Consider the following 21,445-nt stretch of genomic DNA (forward strand, 5'->3'; position numbering starts at 1 on the left):
GGAAAAAGAAAAAATGAGAAGCGCGTGTTCCCGACTCCCGTGCTTTTTCGCAAAGTCGTGCTATGTCCCCTTAGCCTTCTGCGCTAGGAGCCCCAGGTACCAAGAAAGTTGAATTGCGTGCTGTGGTGGGTCCGTTATCTGCACCACCAGTCTGCACGGGATGCGCGGGCTTCCTGCCCCGGATGCGCTAAGCTCCCTGCGGGACACTCGGGGCGAGGCTCCGAGCCCCTCCCCAGCGGCAGATGCCGTCCAGATGTGGCCGGCGGGGCCTGCAGGCTGCGGCGACGGGGGCCCCATCGGGGGCGGCTGGAGCCTTGGTGCATCCCAGGCCCCGGGGGGAAGGCCGGGCCGTCGGAGGAGCGGAGGAGCCTTGGGGGGCTCCCGGGAAGCCGCGGGCGGGGGCGGAGCCCGGGCGGAGCTGCAGGCGGGCGGCCGGCTAGGGGTGAATCGGGAGGAGCAGTGGTCGGGTCAGGTTACTTCCCTTTAAAAAGACGGGCAAGGAGGAGTCCAGTGCTGGCGGGGCAGGGACGGCGGCGGCGCGGCGCGGCGCGGTGTCCCGAAGGCTCGGAACCCACCAGGGTCCAGCGCCCGGCGGCCCAGGCAAGTGGGGCGGGAGGGCGGGGGCTGCGGGCACGGGTAGGGGTCTCGCGGCCGTTGGATGCGCGGGAACCGAGGGAGCGCAGACCCAAAGCTTGGCGCTTGGGGAGCTGGAATTCTGCGGCCGCGATGCCCCTCTTCCCAGATGGGTAAACTGAGGACCAGGGAAAGCGAAGAATTCTTTTGGCCGAGCTCCCACTACGATCTCGCGGCCAAGTGGGTCCCCAGCAGGCCTCGCAGGGGTCGGAGGGGCTCCCATCTGGGGAGGGAGTCCCAGGGTGGGCGAGGGCGGCGTGAGCCTGGGGAGGACAGACGGGAAGGGCGGCAGAGCAGAGCCAAGCTGCAGCAGGGTGGACCCGGCTCGGTCGCGGCCACTCCATCCCTGGTGGGTGGGGAGCGGCCGAATGCGAAGTGCGAACCCGGCCCTCCTGTGGGGTCACTGGCCAAGACTGGGCTCAGAGGCCCCTTCTTTAACCTTAGATCTCGCGCCTCGGTCTAAAACCTCCGCCGCAGCCCTCGGTGAAGAGGAAGGGGAACTCTAAGTGCTCAACGCCCGCGTTACAGTCGCGTTCTCCCTCGCTCCTACAACCTGGCCAAGATGCCGGGGCACGGATGGGGACCGAGGTTTGGGGGTTGTGGAGCCTATTCCACGCCCTCCCTGGTGAGCAACTTAGATCCAGGGCCCCATTGCAATCCAGTCTTGGTCTGGGAAGGGGTTCCTGAAACAGGGCCAATGGGATCCTTTCCTCAAATGACTCCATATGCCCCAGCAGTGCGGTGGGCCGGGACGGCCCAGGTGGGCTATGTCCTGGGGTTTTGTGACTTGATCCCCACTCCTCCCCCACCTCAGCTCCCGGACTGCACCTGCCAGGCCGTGTTCGGGGGTGGTCAGAGCCCTGGTCTCAGCCAGACCTGAGGTCTGATGTGGCTTCATCCCTGAGTCTCTAAACGCCCTGGACTTACTGGGCCTCAGTTAATTCACCTGTGAAAGGGGAGGCTTGGACCAGAGGGCCCCTCAGGGCATGTGTTTTGTGTTGGGGATGTGGGCGTGTGCGGCAGGGGTGGCCAGGAGGAAGTGGGGACGGCCTCTGTCCCACAGGAAGGCTGGCTGGCCCCATTGGGTTTGGAGGAGCTGGGCAGGTGAGAAGGTGGACTCCCCTCTCCCTGTGGGAGGGCGTGCTGGGCCCATGTGGCCCTCATCCACTCTTGGCCACCTTCCTGTGGAGCCCTAGCCTCCAACGCCACACTATGAGTGCAAGGAGGCCACCAAGAGCTCTGCTCCCACTTCACAGATGGGGAAACCACCCAGTGTCTTGAGGCAGCCCTGCCCCCTGCCCTGTGCTTCTCCCAGAGCCTTCTGGGGAGTGGGACCTTCGTTACACCCTGGCTCCTTACACCCCTACAGCCTTTAAGCTAAGGCCTCCAGCCCCATCACTGTAAGAATTGTATGCTAGGCATTCTGAGGGCATAGATGGGGGTCCCCATGTCAGAAGAGGTGGAGGTATTGGAACTGGGTCCAGTTCCTGGGCTGTGGCTCTGGTGGGAGATCTGGAAGCCTATTCTGGGGCTCCTGGACAGCCCTGGAGGCGTGGCATGGACAGTGTGTCAGCCGCACACCGAGGCCTTGGGGTGCCCTCATCCACATTGGCTGGCAGCCATCTATTCCCAGCCTGGGCTCCACCCCGGGTGCCTGTCACTCCTGGCCCTACAGTGGTCCCAGTCACATCTTGGAGGCAAGATGTGTGTCCTCCACAGGCCTGTGTCTGGAAGCAGCCCCCAGTACTCCCTGGGTGACAAGTTCTGCTTCCGACAACTACCCCCCAGCTCCCAGTCCTGGTCTGGCCAAATGGGTGTGTGTCTCCTTCTGTGGTCTTCAACTCCCCTGGGCACTGCCACAGTAGATGTGGGGGGCTGTATGGGAGGACATTTTTAGGAGGCATATGTAGTTAAGCTGTTGAACCTGCTGCTAACTAGCTGTGTGACCTTGGGCAAATCACTTAACCTTTCTGTGCCTCGGTGTCTTCATTTGCCAAATGGAGGTGATTATCCTGGTAGGGCACATAGTAGGTGCTCAGTTTCACCTACTATGTGCCCCACCAGGATAATTACCCCCCATTTGGCAGACAGGAGTTGCCAGGCAGGATCTGTGGCCCCTATGTGTACTTCCCCCACCCACAAAGGCCTCTGCTCCTTCCCTCCTGTGTGCCCCGCATTGGGCTGAAGAGGCTGATGAGAGGCAACTTCCCACTGGGGCCTTCTGAGGTTCTTGCAGGAGGGGCAATGGCCAGGGCTCCCAGAGGAAGCACCCTGGGGTGATGCAGCTATGGACAGAGGCCTCAGAAGCCTGGGAGAAAGGCAGGGGCCTGCGGGGATGGAGTGTGCCCTGGCCCAGCCCCAGCCTCATCCCTACCCTTCTCACTCACTGCTCCCTCAGAGCAGACAGATGAGCCCCAAGTTGTCCCTGAGCTCCCAGTCTACCCAGCCTTATAGTTCACAGTCAGGGACACTGAGTGGGAGTGGGTGGGGCCTACCCAAGGACCCAGTGGTCAGGGATGGAGCGTGGATCACACAGCAGCTTACCCGGCCACAGGTGCTCCGCTGTCCCGGCCACAGCCCCTCCCAGGCTCCTGGAGTCTTCATATTAGAGTAGAAAGCCTCTTACACTTCACATCTGAGACCAAAGAACCTCTCCCCACCCACAAGTGTGGGTATCTTCCACACTGTCACTGTGACTTAGATATGCCCTGGCATGATCGTTGTCAACCTTCATGTTTTTTGGTTTTGGCTTTGGTTTTAGTTTAGAAGAACTTAAGTTTTCTGGGCTAAAACATAGGCAGGGAAGAAATACATAAACCCATAGAAAGGCTGCTTTAGTTGAGGTAGGTTGAGAGCTCAGCTTCTACCCCGTCAAGAAATTCACAGTGAAAGGAACACATGCATTTTGCTCACTGGCAGAAAGAGCCAAAGACAACCCGCAGGGCCGCCACCCCCAACATCATACAGGGTGCAGCAGCAGTTCCCAAGGCGGGTGCAACTGGACAAGATGCTTTTAGGAGCTACCTAGAGGAAGAATTTTTTTCTTTTTTCTTTTTTTTTTTTTTTTTATTGAGACGGAGTCTCACTCTGTCACCCAGGCTGGAGTGCTGTAGCATGATCCTGGCTCACTGCAACCTTCGCCTCCCAGGTTCACGCCATTCTCCTGCCTCAGCCTCCCGAGTAGGCTGAGGCACCCGCCACCACGACCGGGTAATTTTTTGTATTTTTAGTAGAGATGGGGTTTCACCGTGTTAGCCAGGATGGTCTCGATCTCCTGACCTCGTGATCTGCCCAGCTTGGCCTCCCAAAGTACTGGGATTGCAAGCATGAGCCAACACGCCCGGCCGAGGAACAATTCTTAAACCAATAGTCATGAATTGTTAATATAAATTAACACATCCAACTGTGATTTTATTATTGCTCAGAAGGAGGCTAAGAAAGTGAATTGATTTAAAGAAAAATATGAAGTAAATAATCACAAAGGTGAATCACAAGGTGGTTTGTGCACAGTCCAGAAGCCCAGGAAGGAATGTCGGATAGGGAGGATGGAACCTGTCCCGAGGATCAAGAACTCTGAAGTTCCATCCTTAACTGCTGTCTCTCATTCTTGCATTGATGCCCCATTCCACAAGCATGTGTTGCCCGCCCACTGCATGCCAGGTGTGGAGGATACAGCACACCTGGTGCTACCCCCATGGAGGCACTTGGAGGGCTGCCTGGGGGCAGTACCACTGACGTGAGTCTCCAGGGCAAGTGCGCAGTGGAGGAGGCAAAGGCAGGAAGCTTTCCAGGCCCAAGGATCAGCTTGTGTGTAGGGAGGAAGGGAGAATGAAGGAGGGAAGAACAGGTTGGACTTGAACTGAAAGAGACCACTGGGGTGGAACACAGAAGTGACAGGGGAGAGGGCTTGAGATGAGGCCAGAGAATCACTGGGGGCTGGGTTACACAGGGCCTATAGGTCATGGCAAGGACTGTGGGTGTTGTCATCCATTTGGCCAACATGTACTGGGCTCCTGCCTTGTGCTAGGCATGGAGGGGCAGACGAAGCCACCAAGCCTTCCTTTGGGGTACTTACGCATAGCGGCAGGCTTTTGAACATATCACTAGGGTTTTTCTTTTCTTTTCTTTTTTTTTTTCTTTTTTGAAACAGAGTCTCGTTCTGTTGTCGTTCAGACTGGAGAGGAGTGGCACGATCTCCGCTCACTGCAACCTCCACCTCCTGGGTTCGAGCAATTCTTCTGCCTCAGCCCCCCAAGTAGCTGGGACTACAGGTGTGCGCCACCACGCCCAGCTAATTTTGTATTTTTATTTATTTATTTTTTGAGATGGAGTCTTGCACTGTCCCCCGGGCTGGAATACAGTGATGAGATCCTGGCTCACTGCAACCTCCGCCTCCCAGGTTTGAATGATTCTCCTGCCTCAGCCTCCTGAGTAACTAGGATTACAGGCACCTGTTACCACGCCCAGCTTATTTTTTGTATTTTTATTAGAGACAGGGTTTCACTGTGTTGGCCAGGTTGGTCTCGAACTCCTGACCTTGTGATCTGTCCGCCTTGGACTCCCAAAGTGCTGGGATTACAGGCGTGAGCCACCGTGCTCGGCCTCAGTGGCGTTTTCCTAAGTGCTGTGATAGAGGTGGGAACTGGAGACTGGGGAAGCACAGAGGGGAGGGGGCGCTGGTGTGCATGATAAGGCAGTGACATTGAGTTGGGTTTTGAAGGATGAGTAGGAGTTTGACAAGAGGGAGAGGAAAGGCATTCCTGGCAATGGGAACAGGATGAGCAAAGTCACAGAGGTATGAAAAAGCCCAGATGATCTGGGGAGACGCTGGCAGCTGGAGCCACAGTGGGCAGTAGAAAGAGGACAGGCCAGAGGGTCAAGTTCACAGAAGGTATTAAGGCCCAAGCCAGAGTTGAGGTTTCACTCTGCAGGCAGTGAGGGGCTGGGCACCAGGTTTGAATGGGAGAGTCCCACCCACACTCTTAGGAAGAGCCCTCTGCTGATGTGTGCTGGTGGGGTTGGGTGACAGGTGAGGGCAGCATAGCTGCCACTGCCTGATGGAGTGTGGAAGTGGCCAGGCCTGGGCTGTGGCAGGGGGCTGGAGGAGGGAAGCCCTTTTGTGTGTTCCTGAAGGTGGGGGCTGCAGAGCGTGGCTGTCTCTATGCCCCCAGCCTGGGTTGGCCTGGTGCCTAGAGCAGGGACCTCTCATTATAGAGCCAACTTTGGGCTACCTGCTGCACCAACTTGGAAGACCAGAGGCCTTGTCCAGAAGAGTAAAAGATTCCAGCCAGCTGGGCCTATGGTCTGAATCCAAAGCAAACAGGAAGAGACCATGGTGGGCCAGGCAGGGCCTCTTTCTTTGTTTAGAAAAGGGACTAGTTCAGGCCGACTTATGGGTCTTTCTGTTGCAAAGGTGGGAGGGGGCTGCAGGCTCAGTTAGGGACATATCAAAAGGCTGTTCAGGGGCAGGCATGGCACCCCAGTGCCAGCCTGGGGGGTGCTATAAAGATGGCCTCGCTTGGCGAATTCCACCCTGATGGGAGGAGCCTGGCAGCATGCACTGGGAGCCACTACTCCTTCTCTCACCACGCCCAAGCTGGAGCCCTTCCCGACACCTGATTTTGCACGAGTGCCCCTTGGGGTCATCACCCAAGCCTAATGGGGTGGCTGCTGGTCACTGCAGTAGGAAGTCCACGCTGGTCCCAGACCAAGGCCCCTTGGGGAAGTGCCAAAGGCTCAGAGCACCCTCAGTCTCAAAGGTGGGCACCCAGGACTCCCCCAAAGACCCTGTGCTCATACTCAGCCTCCACACACCAGATGAGAGGTGGTAGGCATTTGTGTTTTGCTTGTGCCTGATTGAATTAATCCACGTGTCCCTTCAATTCACACGTTGCATTTATTTAACAAGCCTTCCTGCAAGCTCAGGGGTGACAGGGGCAACAGACGAGCGAGGCCCTCAGGGAGCAGAGCTGAGGGAGCAGGAAGGCATGTGGGCACTGGCATGCTTGGGCCTGACCTGCGTCCTGCCTGCCTGCCACGCTTGGAGAAGGGCTCAGAAGAGGCAAGCACTTCTCCTGGGGCAGGTGTAGGGTGAGGACAAGCTGGGAGACAGAGGCCAGAAAGACTTTGGTAAGGAGTTTCTCCTGGACTGACTCATTCATTCATTTACTCAGTTCTTCATGCATGTGCGCATCCACTCAACATCTCAGTAATGAGGACCTACTGTGTGCCAGGCACTGTGCTAAGTGCTGGTGAGGCCCTGCTGTCACAGGACCTGCAGTCCAGGACTCAAGTTATCACTACACAGATCAAAGGGAAGACTGCACTGAGTTCTGGGGCTTTGCAGAACAGGTTTGTGGAGCTAATGGAGCTCACAGGAGCTTGACATGGTCAGGGAGGTCAGGGCAGCTTCCCTGCGGAAGACTTGTAGGATGGAAAGGAATTAACCAAGGCAATAGGGAAGAGAAGATCCAGGCAGAGGGAACAGATGTGCCAAGGCCCTGGAGCTTGATGATGGCCAGAGTGGCTAGGGCACTGCAACAGGGGAAGAGGCCAGGAAATGGGAAGGCTGATTGTACCCAGGCTTGTGGGTTCCTTTAGAAGGTCTGGTCTGGACTCTACAAGGAGAAGGAAGGTTTTTTAGCAGTGGCATAAAATGATCCAATTTGTGTTGAGCAGGTTCAAGCAGGCCCAAATAGAGGCAGGGAGTCCATAAGGGCCCTGCTGTGTCCACATAGATGATGAGAATGGCTTTGACAAGTGCATCTTGCCATGGTGGAATGTGGGTGAATTGGATGTGGAGTGAGGTCAGGCGGTGTCGAGGTCTGAGAAACTGGGCTGGTGGATGGGGAAAGTGACAATGAACATAATTTTCCTGTAAGATGTGTATTTTATTGAGTATGGTGAGTAATATCTTCATTTCTACCAAGGATAGAAAGAGGCAATCATTGAGCTTTGGGTAAAAAAGAAGGGAATGATTTTTTTTTTTCTTTTGAGTCGGAGTCTCGCTCTGTTACCCAGGCTGGAGTGCAGTGGTGCGATCTCAGCTCACTGCAACCTCTACCTCCTGGATTCAAGCAATTCTCTGCCTCGGCCTCCTGAGTAGCTAGGAATACAGGCGCTTGCCACCACGCCCAGCTAATTTTTTTGTATTTTTAGTAGAGATGGGGTTTCACCATGTTGGTCAGCCTGGTCTTGAACTCGTAACCTCATGATCCACCCACCTCAGCCTCCCAAAGTGCTGGGATTACAGGCATGAGCCACTGCGCCCAGCCGGGAATGATTTTTAATCATTCTACTATTTGGTGTTTAATGTGTTTTCTCATTAAATCTGTTCAACAAACCTGAGAGGCAAATACAGTTATTTATTTATGAGGAGAGAGGTTCAGAAGGGTAAAGTTACCTGCTCAAGGTCACAGCTGGAAAGAGATGAAGCCTTCAGCAAACAAGCAAAACAACTCATTTCATTTTATTCCGTGAGCTGATAATGGAGGAAAAAGTATTTGGCAAGAAGGGGCAGGGAGGGGAACCTGGAGGAACTCCGTGCTCTTGAAGAATGAAAGGGAGGCTGGGACCTTGTCACTGAGGAGCTCCTGGCATCCTTCCAGAGATAAAACCAAAGGGGTGACCCCAGTGTGTTCTTAATAGGAGCCAGGAACCCTTCTCTGTGCACCTCCCATCTCTCACCTCTGGGAAGTCCTTCCCTGACTCTAACCTCAGTTCTGATGCTGTTCCCATCCTCTCAGCTCTCAAGCAGATCAATGCAATGCCACCTGGCCACTTGCTCTGCCTGCTGGGCCCTTAGCCGGCAGCCTGCCCTTCGGCCCTCAGGCCTGATCCCAGGCTGCCTGCAGCGTGTAACCAGACACTGTTTGCTTCCAGCAGGCACCCCCAAGCCCAGCTCTACACACTGTTCTTGGATCTTCTCTCCCCAGGCAGAGTGTGCCCCTGCCCAGTCCAGTGACCTTCGCCTGTTGGAGCCCTGGTTAATTTTTGCCCAGTCTGCCTGTTGTGGGGCTCCTCCCCTTTAGGGATATAAGCCCAGCCTGGGGCTGCTCCGTTCTCCACCTGGCCTGAGGCTCCCTGAGCCGCCTCCCCACCATCACCATGGCCAAGGGCTTCTACATTTCCAAGTCCCTGGGCATCCTGGGGATCCTCCTGGGCGTGGCGGCCGTGTGCACGATCATCGCACTGTCAGTGGTGTACTCCCAGGAGAAGAACAAGAATGCCAAGAGCTCCCTCGAGGCCTCCACCACCCCGTCTGCCTCAGCTACCACCAGCAACCCCACCTTGGCCACCACTTTGGACCAAAGCATACTGTGGAACCGTTACCGCCTCCCCAACACGCTGGAACCCGATTCCTACCAGGTGACGCTGAGGCCGTACCTCACCCCCGATGACAGGGGCCTATACATTTTTAAGGGCTCCAGTACCGTCCGTTTCACCTGCAAGGAGGCCACCAACGTCATCATCATCCACAGCAAGAAGCTCAACTACACCCTCAACCAGGGGCACAGGGTGGCCCTGCGTGGAGTGGGAGGCTCCCAGCCCCCCGACATCGACAGAACCGAGCTGGTGGAGCTCACCGAGTACCTGGTGGTGCACCTCAGGGGCTCCCTGGTGAAGGACAGCCAATATGAGATGGACAGTGAGTTCGAGGGGGAGTTGGCAGATGACCTGGCGGGCTTCTACCGCAGCGAGTACATGGACGGCGATGTCAAAAAGTGAGTTCCGGCTGGGCTACCCGGTGGGGTGGATCCGAGGTGCCGAGGCAAGGCTGGATTCTGAGGGCCAAGGAAGCACTTAGCTTGCAGGCCTTTGAACCCTGTGGAGCCCGAGGCTGGCCCATTGCTTCACCTGCAGCTGCTGGCAGAGCAGCTGCCAACACACCAAACTGGGAGGGCTTCCCCACCCCTCACCAGGAAGCTGGGGATGAGGGACGGAGTGTCCCTTGAACAGGCAGGAAAACTGAGGCTCAGAGGAGAGAAACTCACCCAAGGTCCCTGAGAGCTTGCTGGCACCCCGAATCCAGAAGGAGTCCCCTTCTCCACCAGTCAGCTAGCCTGGCAGGGCTCCGGAGGCTCCTGGGGGAGGCGGGGGCAGGAGCAGGAGAAGGGGTTAGGCTGGGGTAGACTTCCATGTACCCCTTTCCCTGCATACCTGGTAGCATCCTCAGAGCCAGCCCTAGCATAGCCTCTAACTTTCTGGTTGGGGTAGGGTGGTGGCCACAACGCAGATGCAGGCCGCAGACGCCCGGAAGTCCTTCCCATGCTTCGATGAACCAGCCATGAAGGCCGAGTTCAACATCACGCTTATCCACCCCAAGGACCTCACAGCCCTGTCCAACATGCTTCCCAAAGGTGAGTGGGCCCTGCCTGGGGCCACACGGGCAGGGGGCAGGCACGCTGGGGCTGGGGTGCGGGGCAGGAGGATGCATCTTCACACACTTGCATACTCCCTGCCCAGGTCCCAGCACCCCACTTCCAGGAGACCCCAACTGGATTGTCACCGAGTTCCACACCACGCCCAAGATGTCCACGTACTTGCTGGCCTTCATTGTCAGCGAGTTCACCTACGTGGAGAAGCAGGCATCCAATGGTGTCTTGGTATGAGGCTGGGCCCATCTCTCCTTCACCTGGGCTGGCCCTGGCTTGAGGGGTCTTCCTGTTCTCTTCATCCCTGTACCAGTTTCGGAATCATTAGGCCAGGGTTTGAATCCCAGCTCTGAGTGATTTCGGGCAAGTGTCTTGTTCTTTGGTTCTCCATTTCTGCACCTGAAAAGTGAAAACAATGGTTTCTCCTCATGAAGGGAGTTCCTGAGCCACCAGTACCAGACAGACGGTGGCTATGATGACTGGTATTCTCCAAAGGCCCTTCTCTAGGACCCACCGCTTCCAGGCCCCCTTAGCGTTCCCCTCTGCTGACCAGGTCTCTAGGTTTAGCTTGATTGACCCCCAGCCCTGGCCCACTGGGGATCCCCCCAGCCCATTGGGCCCTGGGACCCAGCCCACCTGCCCCAGGATCAAACAGGGACCCCTGGCCTGCTTCTTCCTCACACCTTGCAGATCCGGATCTGGGCCCGGCCCAGTGCCATTGCGGCGGGCCACGGCGATTATGCCCTGAACGTGACAGGCCCCATCCTTAACTTCTTTGCCGGTCATTATGACACACCCTACCCACTTCCAAAATCAGGTGAGTAGGGGTCCTCGAGGAGGGAGGCAGTGGTTGGAATTCCACTCCTGGAGGCCATCCTGCCAATGGCCTCGCCTCCCCAGACCAGATTGGCCTGCCTGACTTCAACGCCGGCGCCATGGAGAACTGGGGACTGGTGACCTACCGGGAGAACTCCCTGCTGTTCGACCCCCTGTCCTCCTCCAGCAGCAACAAGGAGCGGGTGGTCACTGTGATTGCTCACGAGCTGGCCCACCAGGTAGACCCCCATCTCGGGGAGTGCAGAGAAGGAAACGGGGGCTCCAGGAGGAGATGGTGCAGGTCCAGGCTCCGTCCCAGGCTGCTGAGAAGGGAGGAGGGTGCCGCCTGGCAGGGCAGCAGGAAGGGGTCACGATAGGGTTGGTGAAGTCCCCACTGTGCCTGGCAGGTGGCCAGCCCTGGGGAGGGTAGTTCTGGGGACTCTCAGTGCCCGGCCTGGGCATGGCTTGCCCAGCTGACCCCTCCCCCCGCAGTGGTTCGGGAACCTGGTGACCATAGAGTGGTGGAATGACCTCTGGCTGAACGAGGGCTTTGCTTCCTACGTGGAGTACCTGGGTGCTGACTATGCAGAGCCCACCTGGAACTTGGTGAGCAGCTGCCCTGGGGTCCAGTGGGGGGGGGGCGTGGAGGGAGACCTGGGCCACCGCTACCAGGCCAGTGTCCTGATGGCCCTGGGGAATTTGCAGAAAGACCTCATGGTGCTGAACGATGTGTACCGTGTGATGGCCGTGGATGCACTGGCCTCCTCCCACCCACTGTCCACTCCTGCCTCGGAGATCAACACGCCGGCCCAGATCAGTGAGCTGTTTGACTCCATCTCCTACAGCAAGGTGCAGCCCACTCCTCGTGGGACACAGGGAGGGAGGTGGGGACTTGGCCTGGAGGGGCCTCACTGAAGCTGGGGACTGGAGGCACAGGGTCCTGGTGGCTCAGCACAGCCTTCTGAGCACCCCCTCACCCCCTCCCCAGGGTGCCTCAGTCCTCAGGATGCTCTCCAGCTTCCTGTCCGAGGATGTATTCAAGCAGGGCCTGGCAGTGAGTACCGCACCCTGGGCCAGCCATGAGGGTGGGTCTCCTTCTGCCCCTGGCCCTTGACCCGGGCCTCAGCCCACCACAGAAGGGGAACCTGGGGGGCTCCAGCTGTGCCCTCACTGTGCCCTGTCTTTCTACAGTCCTACCTCCACACCTTTGCCTACCAGAACACCATCTACCTGAACCTGTGGGACCACCTGCAGGAGGTCAGTAGCAGCCAGCCCCTCCACAGCCATCCTGTTGGGGTCTTGAGATGCTGAAGGTGCCTGGGGGCAGCACGTGTACAAGAGAATGGGTCCAGCTGACCAGCCCTGCAGGGTGGATGGAGCCTCCATTGCTCCTCCCTATAGTGGGCCCCAGGATGGCTCCTTGCAGGAGGTGTCTGAGTGAGGCCGTGGTCCAGGCCCTGGCCGGCATCTGACCTCAGGCTATAGTGGGCTCCTTGTTGGGAGCTGTAGAGCCCCTTCCTGGTGGTGAGGAAACGGCCCTCATGGTTCCCAAGTCCAAACCCGCCTCTGCCTGGAACTCTGGAGCTGGGCATTCAATCTTCTCCCACTCCTGGCTGCCCTGTGCCCCCGCTGGCACCTTCCAGGCACGTCTCTGCACACAGCTCCACCCTCAGCAGGAACTCTGCCCTCTGCCCCTGCTCCACCTGGAGTTCCTCTCCATCAGACCCCACACAGCCCGTGTGTGTGGCAAACCCTCAGACTGCCTGCACCCTCCTGCCTTCCCCCAGAGGCCGCCGCTCCTCCGCCTCCCCCAGGGTTGGAGTCCACCTGCTCTCCATCCTGCCCCCATCATTTCCGCTCCCTGACAGCTGCCCCCCACCCCATCCCTGCAGCCCTGCCCAATGCCAGCCTCTTCAGCCAGAGGACAGACATGTCCTCTCCTCACCGACAGCCCCTCCAGAGTTCCGGGCCCCAAATTCCCGTCCAGCTTCTCCCCCACTGTTGCTGCTGCACTTCTAGTCCGGGCCAGTCTCACTGGGGAAGCGAGACCCAGGATCTTGTCATCACAGAGTCACAGCTGGGGTCCAGGTCCCTGCTGGGCAATTTCCAATCCCCTGACCCTGAGATGCTGCTGACATGACACTGTCATTGCCTGGGTCTCCCCCACTACCTTCCTTGATCTGCCCCAACTTCCCCTCTGCATTCCCTCTGAAGCCAACCTCTCCTCCCTTCCCTCCTTCCCTCTCACTCTTCTTTCCTGAGCCCCTCGGCCCACCTGAGCCCCTCGGCCCGCAGTCCCCAGCTGGTTCCTCCCCACATGCTCTTCTGCCCTCTGTGTGGCCCTGTTCTTAGGTGATTCCTTTCTTCAGTTATTAACAAATGATGTTGGCTTTCTGTTGTGATGACAAAGGCAATGCAGGTACATGAGCAAAGATCCAAGAAGACAGCAACAGTGCCCCTGAGCCCCGCCCCGCACGCCAGTACGAGTGCACCTCCCTCATGCGACCCCCAGGGCCCCGTTCCCCGCCCCTGCTTGTGACACCCGAACACTGGCTTTTCCTCATCTCTTCTCTTTCTTGTCATCCTCCCAGTGTTGTTCAGGAAGAGCCATGGGCATCCTGGGCATCCCATCCCTGACATACACACCTCAGGGTGGACCACAGAATGGGGGGCCATATAGATTTGCTGGGAAGTTCTCCAGCTTGTCCAGCACCGAGCAGCCGAGGAGAGGCAGAGCTGGATGGGACCCTAGCTCCCGGCTCCCAGCCCAGTGCCCTTCCTAGACCTCCCATACAAGTGGCCCCCCAGGGTTGAGGCGAGAATCTGCAGGGGATGCCCTGGATGGCAGGGACTGGAGGGTGGCAGCCCACTGATGGTCATGCCCTCTTGCTCCACCCACAGGCTGTGAACAACCGGTCTGTCCAACTCCCCACCACCGTGCGCAACATCATGGACCGCTGGACCCTGCAGATGGGCTTCCCGGTCATCACAGTGGATACCAGCACGGGGACCCTTTCCCAGGAGCACTTCCTCCTTGACCCCGATTCCAATGTTACCCGCCCCTCAGAATTCAAGTGAGCAGATGGGGTCACTGAGGCATGGTTAGGTGGGTGGGGTAGAGGACAGTTACTAAGGGACCATAGTAGGAATGGCCTCCTGTGGTCCCAGCCCCAGCCACTGTAGACAAACCCTCCCTCCAGAGCCAGGAGATCAGGGGCACTCGGAGCCAGAGTTGGGCAGAAGCTGGGAGCCTGGACAGCTGCTCCTCACTGGCAGTGACCCCACTGCCGTCTCTCATCACCTCTGGGTCTTTAATTGCAGTTACCTGTGGATTGTGCCTATCACATCCATCAGAAATGGCGCACAGCAGGAGGACTACTGGCTGATGGATGTAACAGGTAATCCAGCCCTACCTTTGTGGGCAGCAGCCCCCACCCCATACTCCTAGCTCCTGGCCCATGTTCTGAGGGCTGTGATGGGCCATTCCATTCCATTCAATAAATGGAGTTGACTTCTTTGGTTCCAGTCTGCACTTTGCTGCTGCTTCGCTGTGTGACTCTGGACAAGTTACCATCCCTCTCTGGTCTCTAGTTCCTCATCTACAATATGAGGCTAAGAGCAATACTCCATTGGTTATGTGAGGATTAAAGGAGAGAATCCTAGGCCAGGCATGGTGGCTCACGCCTGTAATCCCAGCACTTTCGGAGGCCGAGGCGAGCAGATCACCTGGGGTCAGGAGTTCGAGACCAGTCTGACCAACATGGAGAAACCCCATCTCTACTAAAAATACAAAATGAGCCGGGTGTGGTGGCACATACCTGTAATCCCAGCTACTTGGGAGGCTGAGGCAGGAGAATTGCTTGAACCTGGGAGGTGGAGGTTGCAGTGAGCCAAGATCGCATCATTGCACTCCAGCCTGGGCAACAAGAGTGAAACTCTGTCTCAGAAAAAAAAAAAAAAAAAGAGAATCCACATAAAATGCTTAAAGTAGTGCCTGGCACATGTTATGAGCAGCCCTACTCAGCCAGGCACTGAGGAAGCAAAGGGCATGACAAGTCATCCTCTGCCTTGACCAAGGCTACAGATGAAGGAGGGCAAGAAGTTGGAGGCAATCTAGTGCTGTGCTGAGTGCTTTCAGAGTCTGTGGTTGGGGCGAGTGAGGTATGGGGACATGGAGCCGGGAATAAGGGAGATTCGAGTTCATGGAGAGGTCAGGGATGGCTTCCCAGAGGAGATGAGCTGAGTCTTAGAGGAAGAATAGGAATCAGGCAGGCTAATGTGGCAGAGAAAAGAATTCCAGGCAGAGGAGATAGCAAGTGCCAGGGATAGAGGTAGGAGGGAGTGTGGGGACTGAGTGTGGCTAGGGCACAGGTGTGCACAAGAGATAAAGCTGGTCCCCAAGGGCCCCAGGGTCTGCAGGAGACAGTGGATGGGGCAGGTGGGAAATGAGCAACCTATTGGCCCTGACCTCTGACTGCTGCAACAAAGTATGGGAGGAGCAAGAGAGGAGGGGGACCCACAGGGAGAAGGGGCACTAAGCCCCAGGAAGAGACAGCAGCACCGGGGGACTGAGTGAACGGGAGGGGAAGGGAGAGTAGGAGCTGCCTGTGGTTCCCACTTGGGTGACAGGTGTGATGGAGTGTGGAGGAGGGCAAGGAGGAGGAACAGCCTGGGTTGCTGAGTGTGAGCGGCCTGGCAGCTGGCCTGGCCGTGCACAGCCTGGGGAGGCAGGGCAGGTGCTGAGGTTTGGAGTGGCATGCCATCCTCATGGGCTTATGGTCTGTGAAGCCACTGGCAGCCCAGTTCTTCACCCCTTTTTCCCCACCCTTAGTGTCACCCCAGAAGCTTGAGGGTGAGGTGGTGCCAGGCTGCAGGGGCAGCTGCTCTTGCAAGAGGTCCAGGGGTCAGCCCATGGCCTCTGAGCAGTCCTGCCCAGGTCTCATCCCTCTCCACAGCCCAGAACAATCTCTTCAGAACATCAGGCAATGAGTGGGTCCTGCTGAACCTCAATGTGACGGGCTATTACCGGGTGAACTACGACGCAGAGAACTGGAGGAAGATTCAGACTCAGCTGCAGACAGACCACTTGGTGGGTGTCTGCCACCCCTCGCCCTGCCCCCTGCCCCAGGACAGGCCCGAGACTGCAAGGCCTGCTACCCACAGCCAACCCATGGTCACATGCTGTGCTTCGCATTCTAGGCCATCCCTGTCATCAATCGGGCACAGATCATTCATGATGCCTTCAATCTGGCCAGGTGAGTGCTCTCGCCTTCCTGGCTCAGCTGCAGAAGCTCGTGACTTCAGCAAGTCGGAGTCTGCAACAAGGGCCCCCGCTCCTCCTGTTGCCCTTCCCGTATGCCAGGCGCTGTGCAGTGAGCTCCTGCGCTCCCTGGACGTCCCTCCCCAGGTCCCCACACACCCATTTCACAGATACAGAATGTGACACCTTGCCCAAAGTCACACAGTAGTTCATGACAGCCAGACAGAGGCTTGTCCAACTCCAAAGCCGTGCTCTACTCCATAGCACCAAGCTTTTTTGTTTTCGTTTTTGATTTTTATTCTTTCTTTTTGAGACGGAGTCTCGCTCTGTTGCCCAGGCTGGAGTACAGTGGCGCGATCTCAGCTCACTGCAGCCTCCACCTCCCAGGTTCAAGCCATTCTCTGCCTCGGCCTCCCAAATAGCTGGGATTACAGGCCTGCACCACCACACCCAGCTAATTTTTGTATTTTTAGTAGAGACGGAGTTTCACATCATGTTGGTCAGGTTGGTCTCGAACTCCTGACCTTGTGATACACCCGCCTCAGCTTCCCAAAGTGCTGGGATTACAGGCATGAGCCATTGTACCCGGCCATGCCCCCCCACCCCCTTTTTTTTTTTTTTTTGAGATGGAGTCTTGCTCTGTCACCCAGGCTGGAGTGCAGTGGCGTGATCTTGGCTCACTACAACCTCCGCCTCCTGGGTTCAAGCAATTCTTCCTTCGCAGCCTCCTGAGTAGCTGGAATTAAAGGCATGTGCCACCATGCCCGACTAATTTTTGCATTTTTAGTAGAGATGGGGTTTCACCATGTTGACCAGGCTGGTCTCAAACTCCTGGCCTCAGGTGATCCACCCGCCTTGGCATCCCAAAGGGCTGGGATTATAGGTGTGAGCCACCGTGCCCAGCTGCACCAAGCTTTTCCTGAAGGCTGACTGTGCCAAGCCACTGTTCTAGGTGCCAAAAATCTGGGCTTTACAGGGCAGGAGGGATGCATCATGGATAAACAGGTACTTATTGAGCACCTACTCTGCTTGGGGTGAGGTACTCTAAACTCTTGGACATGAGTGATGTCACCCATAGACAAGGACATTTGTGAGCTAAATGTGTACAGAAGGCAGGGGGAAGAGGAGGAAGAAAGGCCTAGAGTGCCCAGAAAGTAAGAAGAGATGGGCAGAGTTAAGAACACGGGTTTCTTGCCCTTTTGAATCTCAGCTCTGTCTCTCGTGAAGTGTGTAACCTTGGGTAAGTCAGTTCACTTCTCTGAGCCTGTTTCCTCATCTGTAAAATGGGGATAATAAGCAAGGGGGAGGACTGGCAATGGGTGAGGATGGGGCCTTGTTTGTGGCACCACCCAGCAGCCATGTAGCTCCTTTTCCATGGCAAATGCCTGAGCTGGTTCAGTTGGGAATCTGGGACCTCAGGCTCCAGGAGTGGATACAGGGGACCTAGGGGTGTGGAGCATCTTTGAGGGCCTGGCCTGGGGTTCCTAGTCTGTGGCTGGGCTGGATAGGGGTGCTTTACTTGGGCCCCTCTGTTTATTCCCAGTGCCCATAAGGTCCCTGTCACTCTGGCGCTGACCAACACCCTCTTCCTGATTGAAGAGACAGAGTACATGCCCTGGGAGGCCGCCCTGAGCAGCCTGAGCTACTTCAAGCTCATGTTCGACCGCTCCGAGGTCTATGGCCCCATGAAGGTATGGAGGTACATGGCAGGGTTCAAGAACCAGTTCTTCCCAGTGCCTGAAAGTGCACTATTAGGAAGTTATTGGGCTCCTGGTCAGGGAACCTTCAAAAGCAAAACAAAAAAGCAAAACAAAAAAAAAAAGGAAGATTGACTTGTCAGGTTCTCTCCTGAGAGCACATAGGTGAAAGAGTGAGATGGACGGACATCAAGGTGAGTGAGCAGGCACTGAGGAGGTGAGGAGGCTGTGTGGGGCAAAAAAATAAAGGTCGTGGAGAATTCAGCAAAGTTTGTTGACTTGAAATATGGAGAATTAATGCTTTCAGAAGGCACAGAAAAGGCCACCATGCTGAGGGCCAGAAGACCTGTCTTTTGCCAGCTATGTGGCCTTGGGCAGCCCTTTCTCAAACCCAGTTAACTCCTCTGTAAGATAGGCAGGCCTCTACCTGCCCGGCCAGCCCACTTGCGCTATGAGGGAGATGTGGGTATTGGCTGCTTTGGAGTATTTTAATGCTGAGCATAGGGGCCTATTTGAGGGCTGAGGCAACCACTTGGGAGACCAAAAGGAAACTCAAGCTTATTCTGGATGAATAAGCTACACCCATAGGATGCTCACTGCAGCAGTTTATAAAAGACAAAAAGCAAACAAAACACAAATACTTAAATGTCTAAAGGTTGAAGATTGGTTAAACTGTAGAATATTCATTTGAGGGTGTAATATGCAGCCATTAAATGATGCTTGAAGACATCTTTTTTCATTAAAAAATGTTCAATTATTGGGCCGGGCACAGTGGCTCACAACTGTAATCCTAGCACTTTGGGAGGCTGAGGCAGGTGGATCATGAGGTCAGGAGATCAAGACCATCCTGGCTAACACGGTGAAACCTCATCTCTACTAAAAATACAAAAAATTAGCCGGGCGTGGTGGCGGGCACCTGTAGTCTCAGCTACTCTGGAGGCTGAGGCAGGAGAATGGCATGAACCTGGGAGGCGGAGCTTGCAGTGAGCCAAGATGGTGCTACTGCACTCCAGCCTGGGTGACAGAGCAAGATTCCATCTCAAAAAAAAAAAAAAAAAAAAAAAAAAAAGTTCAATTATCTTTTAATTAATATCCATTATGGTAAATGAGATATTTTGGTAAATGAAGTTTCAACCCTCTTACCTGCCTTCCCCACATTCCCCCATCCTCCTAATGTAGTTAAATCATAATATTTAGTCAAATCAGTGTTAAGCATTTGCTTTATTGTGATTATCTAAATAGCATTCTCTGCTGAGCCGTGTAGAGTACTATGTTTATGTTTCCCTTTTTGTACACAGTTACAAATGTATCACACAATAGGTCAAGTTTTTGTTTGTTTGTTTGTTTGTTTAGAGACAAGGTCTCACTCTCTTGCCCAAGCTGAAGTGCAGCAGTGCAATCACGCTTCACTGCATCCTCAAATACCTAGGCTCAAGGGATCCTCCTGCCTCAGTCTCTCCAGTAGCTGGGACCTCAGATGTGTACCACCATGCCCAGCTATTTTTAAAATTTTTAATTTTTTTGTAGAGATGGGATCTTTCTGTATTGGCCAGGATGGTCTGGAACACCTGGCTTCAAGCAGTCCTCCCTCCTTGGCCTCCCAAAGTGTTAGGATTACAGGCATGAGCCACTGTGCCCAGCCCAGTTTTGAAAATGAACTCCTCCTGGAGTCCTATTCTGCCTGCTCTCTTCCAGAGCTGCCACACAGCTCCCATGCTTGGAGGTGCCTCCCTCTACTGTGTTTTCTGAATCCCACAGATTCTTTCTTGATTTTTTTTCCTCTCATAGGGGAGTACATCTTCCAGGAGTTTTTGAGAAAGGGTTCATGAGAGGTGGCTTTTCTGGGGTAGATCATCTGAAATGTCTTTACTCCACTCTCACACAGGATTGAGCATTCAGCTGAGTTTAGAAGATTCAAGATGGGAAATCATTCCTCTGAATGTTTAAGGTCTTGCTCCACTGACATCAGGCTTGTCCTGTTGCTGCTAAGATGCCCAGAGCCATTCTTATTTCCAGTTATTTGAATGTGACTAGTTTTCCTCCCTTCTGGAAACTTTGGGAGCGTCTCTCAGTCCCGGTGGGCCTTGGTTTGGGCCTCTTCTCCATCTACATTTTCCAATCAGGACTGGCATTCACATCATCTAGTACTGGAAGATTTTGTATTGTTTCTTTAAACTTTATTCCCCTCCTTTTTTCCAGTTATCTTTTTCTGGAACCCCTGTAAATCCAGCTTATTTATCTTGCTTTCATCCTTTAGTTTTCTTTTTCTCTTCTGTTTTCCAGCTTGTTGACTTTTTGTTCTGCCCCCTGGGAGGTTCCCTCAGCTTTGTACACCACCTCACCTAGAAATTGTTTTCATTTCTTCTGTCATATTTTTAAATTTCCAAGTGCTCTTTCTGATTCCAGCATCCTATGAAATATCTTCTCTTCACTCTCGGAGGATATTTATTACAGGCTCTTATGAAGTTTTCTTTTTTTTTTTTTTTTTTTCCATTGACTCGTTTCCTCTTGAGTTTTGTGTTTGTTTTGGCCTCTTTTCAAGTTGGAGGCTGAGCCACCCCTTTGGATTTGAGAGGAATACAAACAAAATGTGATTGGAAGCTCCATGAGAAGGTGGAGTGTGTTGTCTGCGGGATCTCATTGTGAGGTGACTGGGTGGCCAAGTAACTCTTCACGGGGACCCTCAAAAATTAGTATCCATGGGTTTGTTCTCTCAAGACCATGCAGTTTTTCCAGAGAGTGAGCTTCTGTCTTGTGCAGTGAGGCTGGTAGTACTCCCATTCTGGGACACAGGAGGGAGGGGAATTGGGGTGCCGCCTTTCGGTATAGAAACTTTCACCTCTGACCCTCTTTGCAATCCAGCAACCCTCCCACTGTGGTCTGGTGACCCCACTTTCTGAGCCTCCTGGTTCAATCTCTTTCATGGGGGTGGTGAGGGGTACTGCCCTCTACAAGGAGGGAAGTGGTGACTTGGGGGTTGAATGACTCCTTCTGTAGACTTTGACTTCATCTTCCTGTTTGCAGTCTTCACCTCCCCTCTGTCCCTTGCTGACTTGTCCCTTTAATTTTTATTTATTTATTTATTTATTTATTTTTGAGACAGAATCCTGCTGTCACTCAGGCTGGAGTGCAGTGGCCCGATCTTGGCTCACTTCACCCTCCACCTCCCGGATTCAAGCAATTCTCCTGCCTCAGCCTCCTGAGTAGCTGGGATTACAGATACCTGCCACCACGCCTGGCTAATTTTTATATTATAAGTCATGGAATTTGTTTTTGTTTTTGTTTTTGTTTTGAGATGGAGTCGTGCTGTGTCACCTAGGTTAGAGTACAGTGGTGCGATTACAGCTCACTGTAACCTCTGCCTCCTGGGTTTAAGCGATTCTCCTGCCTCGGCCTCCCAAGTAGCTGGGATTACAGGTGTGTACCACCACGCCAGGCTAATTTTTTTGTATTTTTAGTAGAAACGGGGTTTCACCATGTTACCCAGGCTGGTCTCGAACTCCTGGACTCAGGTGATCCACCCGCCTCAGCCTCTCAAAGTGCTGGGATTACAAGTGTGAGCCACTGCGCCCAGCAAATCATGGAATATTTATGATTGTGAAGGGAAAACCCAACATTTTATATTAAGAAATGGTTACCCTTAGACAAAGAATATTGGAACTGAC

The 21,445-nt window shown here is 54.9% G+C and overlaps 1 protein-coding gene across 3 annotated transcripts in view; it reads left to right on the forward strand.

The window, feature by feature from the left end:
- The first annotated feature begins 283 nt into the window (after window positions 1-283).
- Window positions 284-21,445, forward strand: part of ANPEP (alanyl aminopeptidase, membrane) — a 30,433-nt gene continuing 9,271 nt past the window's right edge. Inside the window, exons 1-15 of one of the 3 annotated variants that reach the window (XM_073013031.1) lie at window positions 284-604; window positions 8,572-9,356; window positions 9,850-9,992; window positions 10,099-10,238; window positions 10,698-10,824; window positions 10,908-11,062; window positions 11,316-11,429; window positions 11,529-11,672; window positions 11,812-11,877; window positions 12,015-12,080; window positions 13,725-13,897; window positions 14,145-14,221; window positions 15,779-15,912; window positions 16,023-16,078; window positions 17,627-17,774. In XM_073013031.1, the coding sequence (XP_072869132.1) occupies window positions 8,740-9,356; window positions 9,850-9,992; window positions 10,099-10,238; window positions 10,698-10,824; window positions 10,908-11,062; window positions 11,316-11,429; window positions 11,529-11,672; window positions 11,812-11,877; window positions 12,015-12,080; window positions 13,725-13,897; window positions 14,145-14,221; window positions 15,779-15,912; window positions 16,023-16,078; window positions 17,627-17,774 (2,160 nt within the window). In that variant the 5' untranslated portion in view covers window positions 284-604; window positions 8,572-8,739. Of the gene's footprint in view, window positions 605-8,514; window positions 9,357-9,849; window positions 9,993-10,098; window positions 10,239-10,697; window positions 10,825-10,907; window positions 11,063-11,315; window positions 11,430-11,528; window positions 11,673-11,811; window positions 11,878-12,014; window positions 12,081-13,724; window positions 13,898-14,144; window positions 14,222-15,778; window positions 15,913-16,022; window positions 16,079-17,626; window positions 17,775-21,445 lie in introns of all 3 variants that reach the window. The other 2 variants (XM_073013030.1, XM_007990380.3) reach the window with 2 other exon arrangements.

Source organism: Chlorocebus sabaeus, chromosome 29 (genome assembly GCF_047675955.1).
Source record: "Chlorocebus sabaeus isolate Y175 chromosome 29, mChlSab1.0.hap1, whole genome shotgun sequence".
NCBI classification, from domain to species: Eukaryota; Metazoa; Chordata; class Mammalia; order Primates; family Cercopithecidae; genus Chlorocebus; species Chlorocebus sabaeus.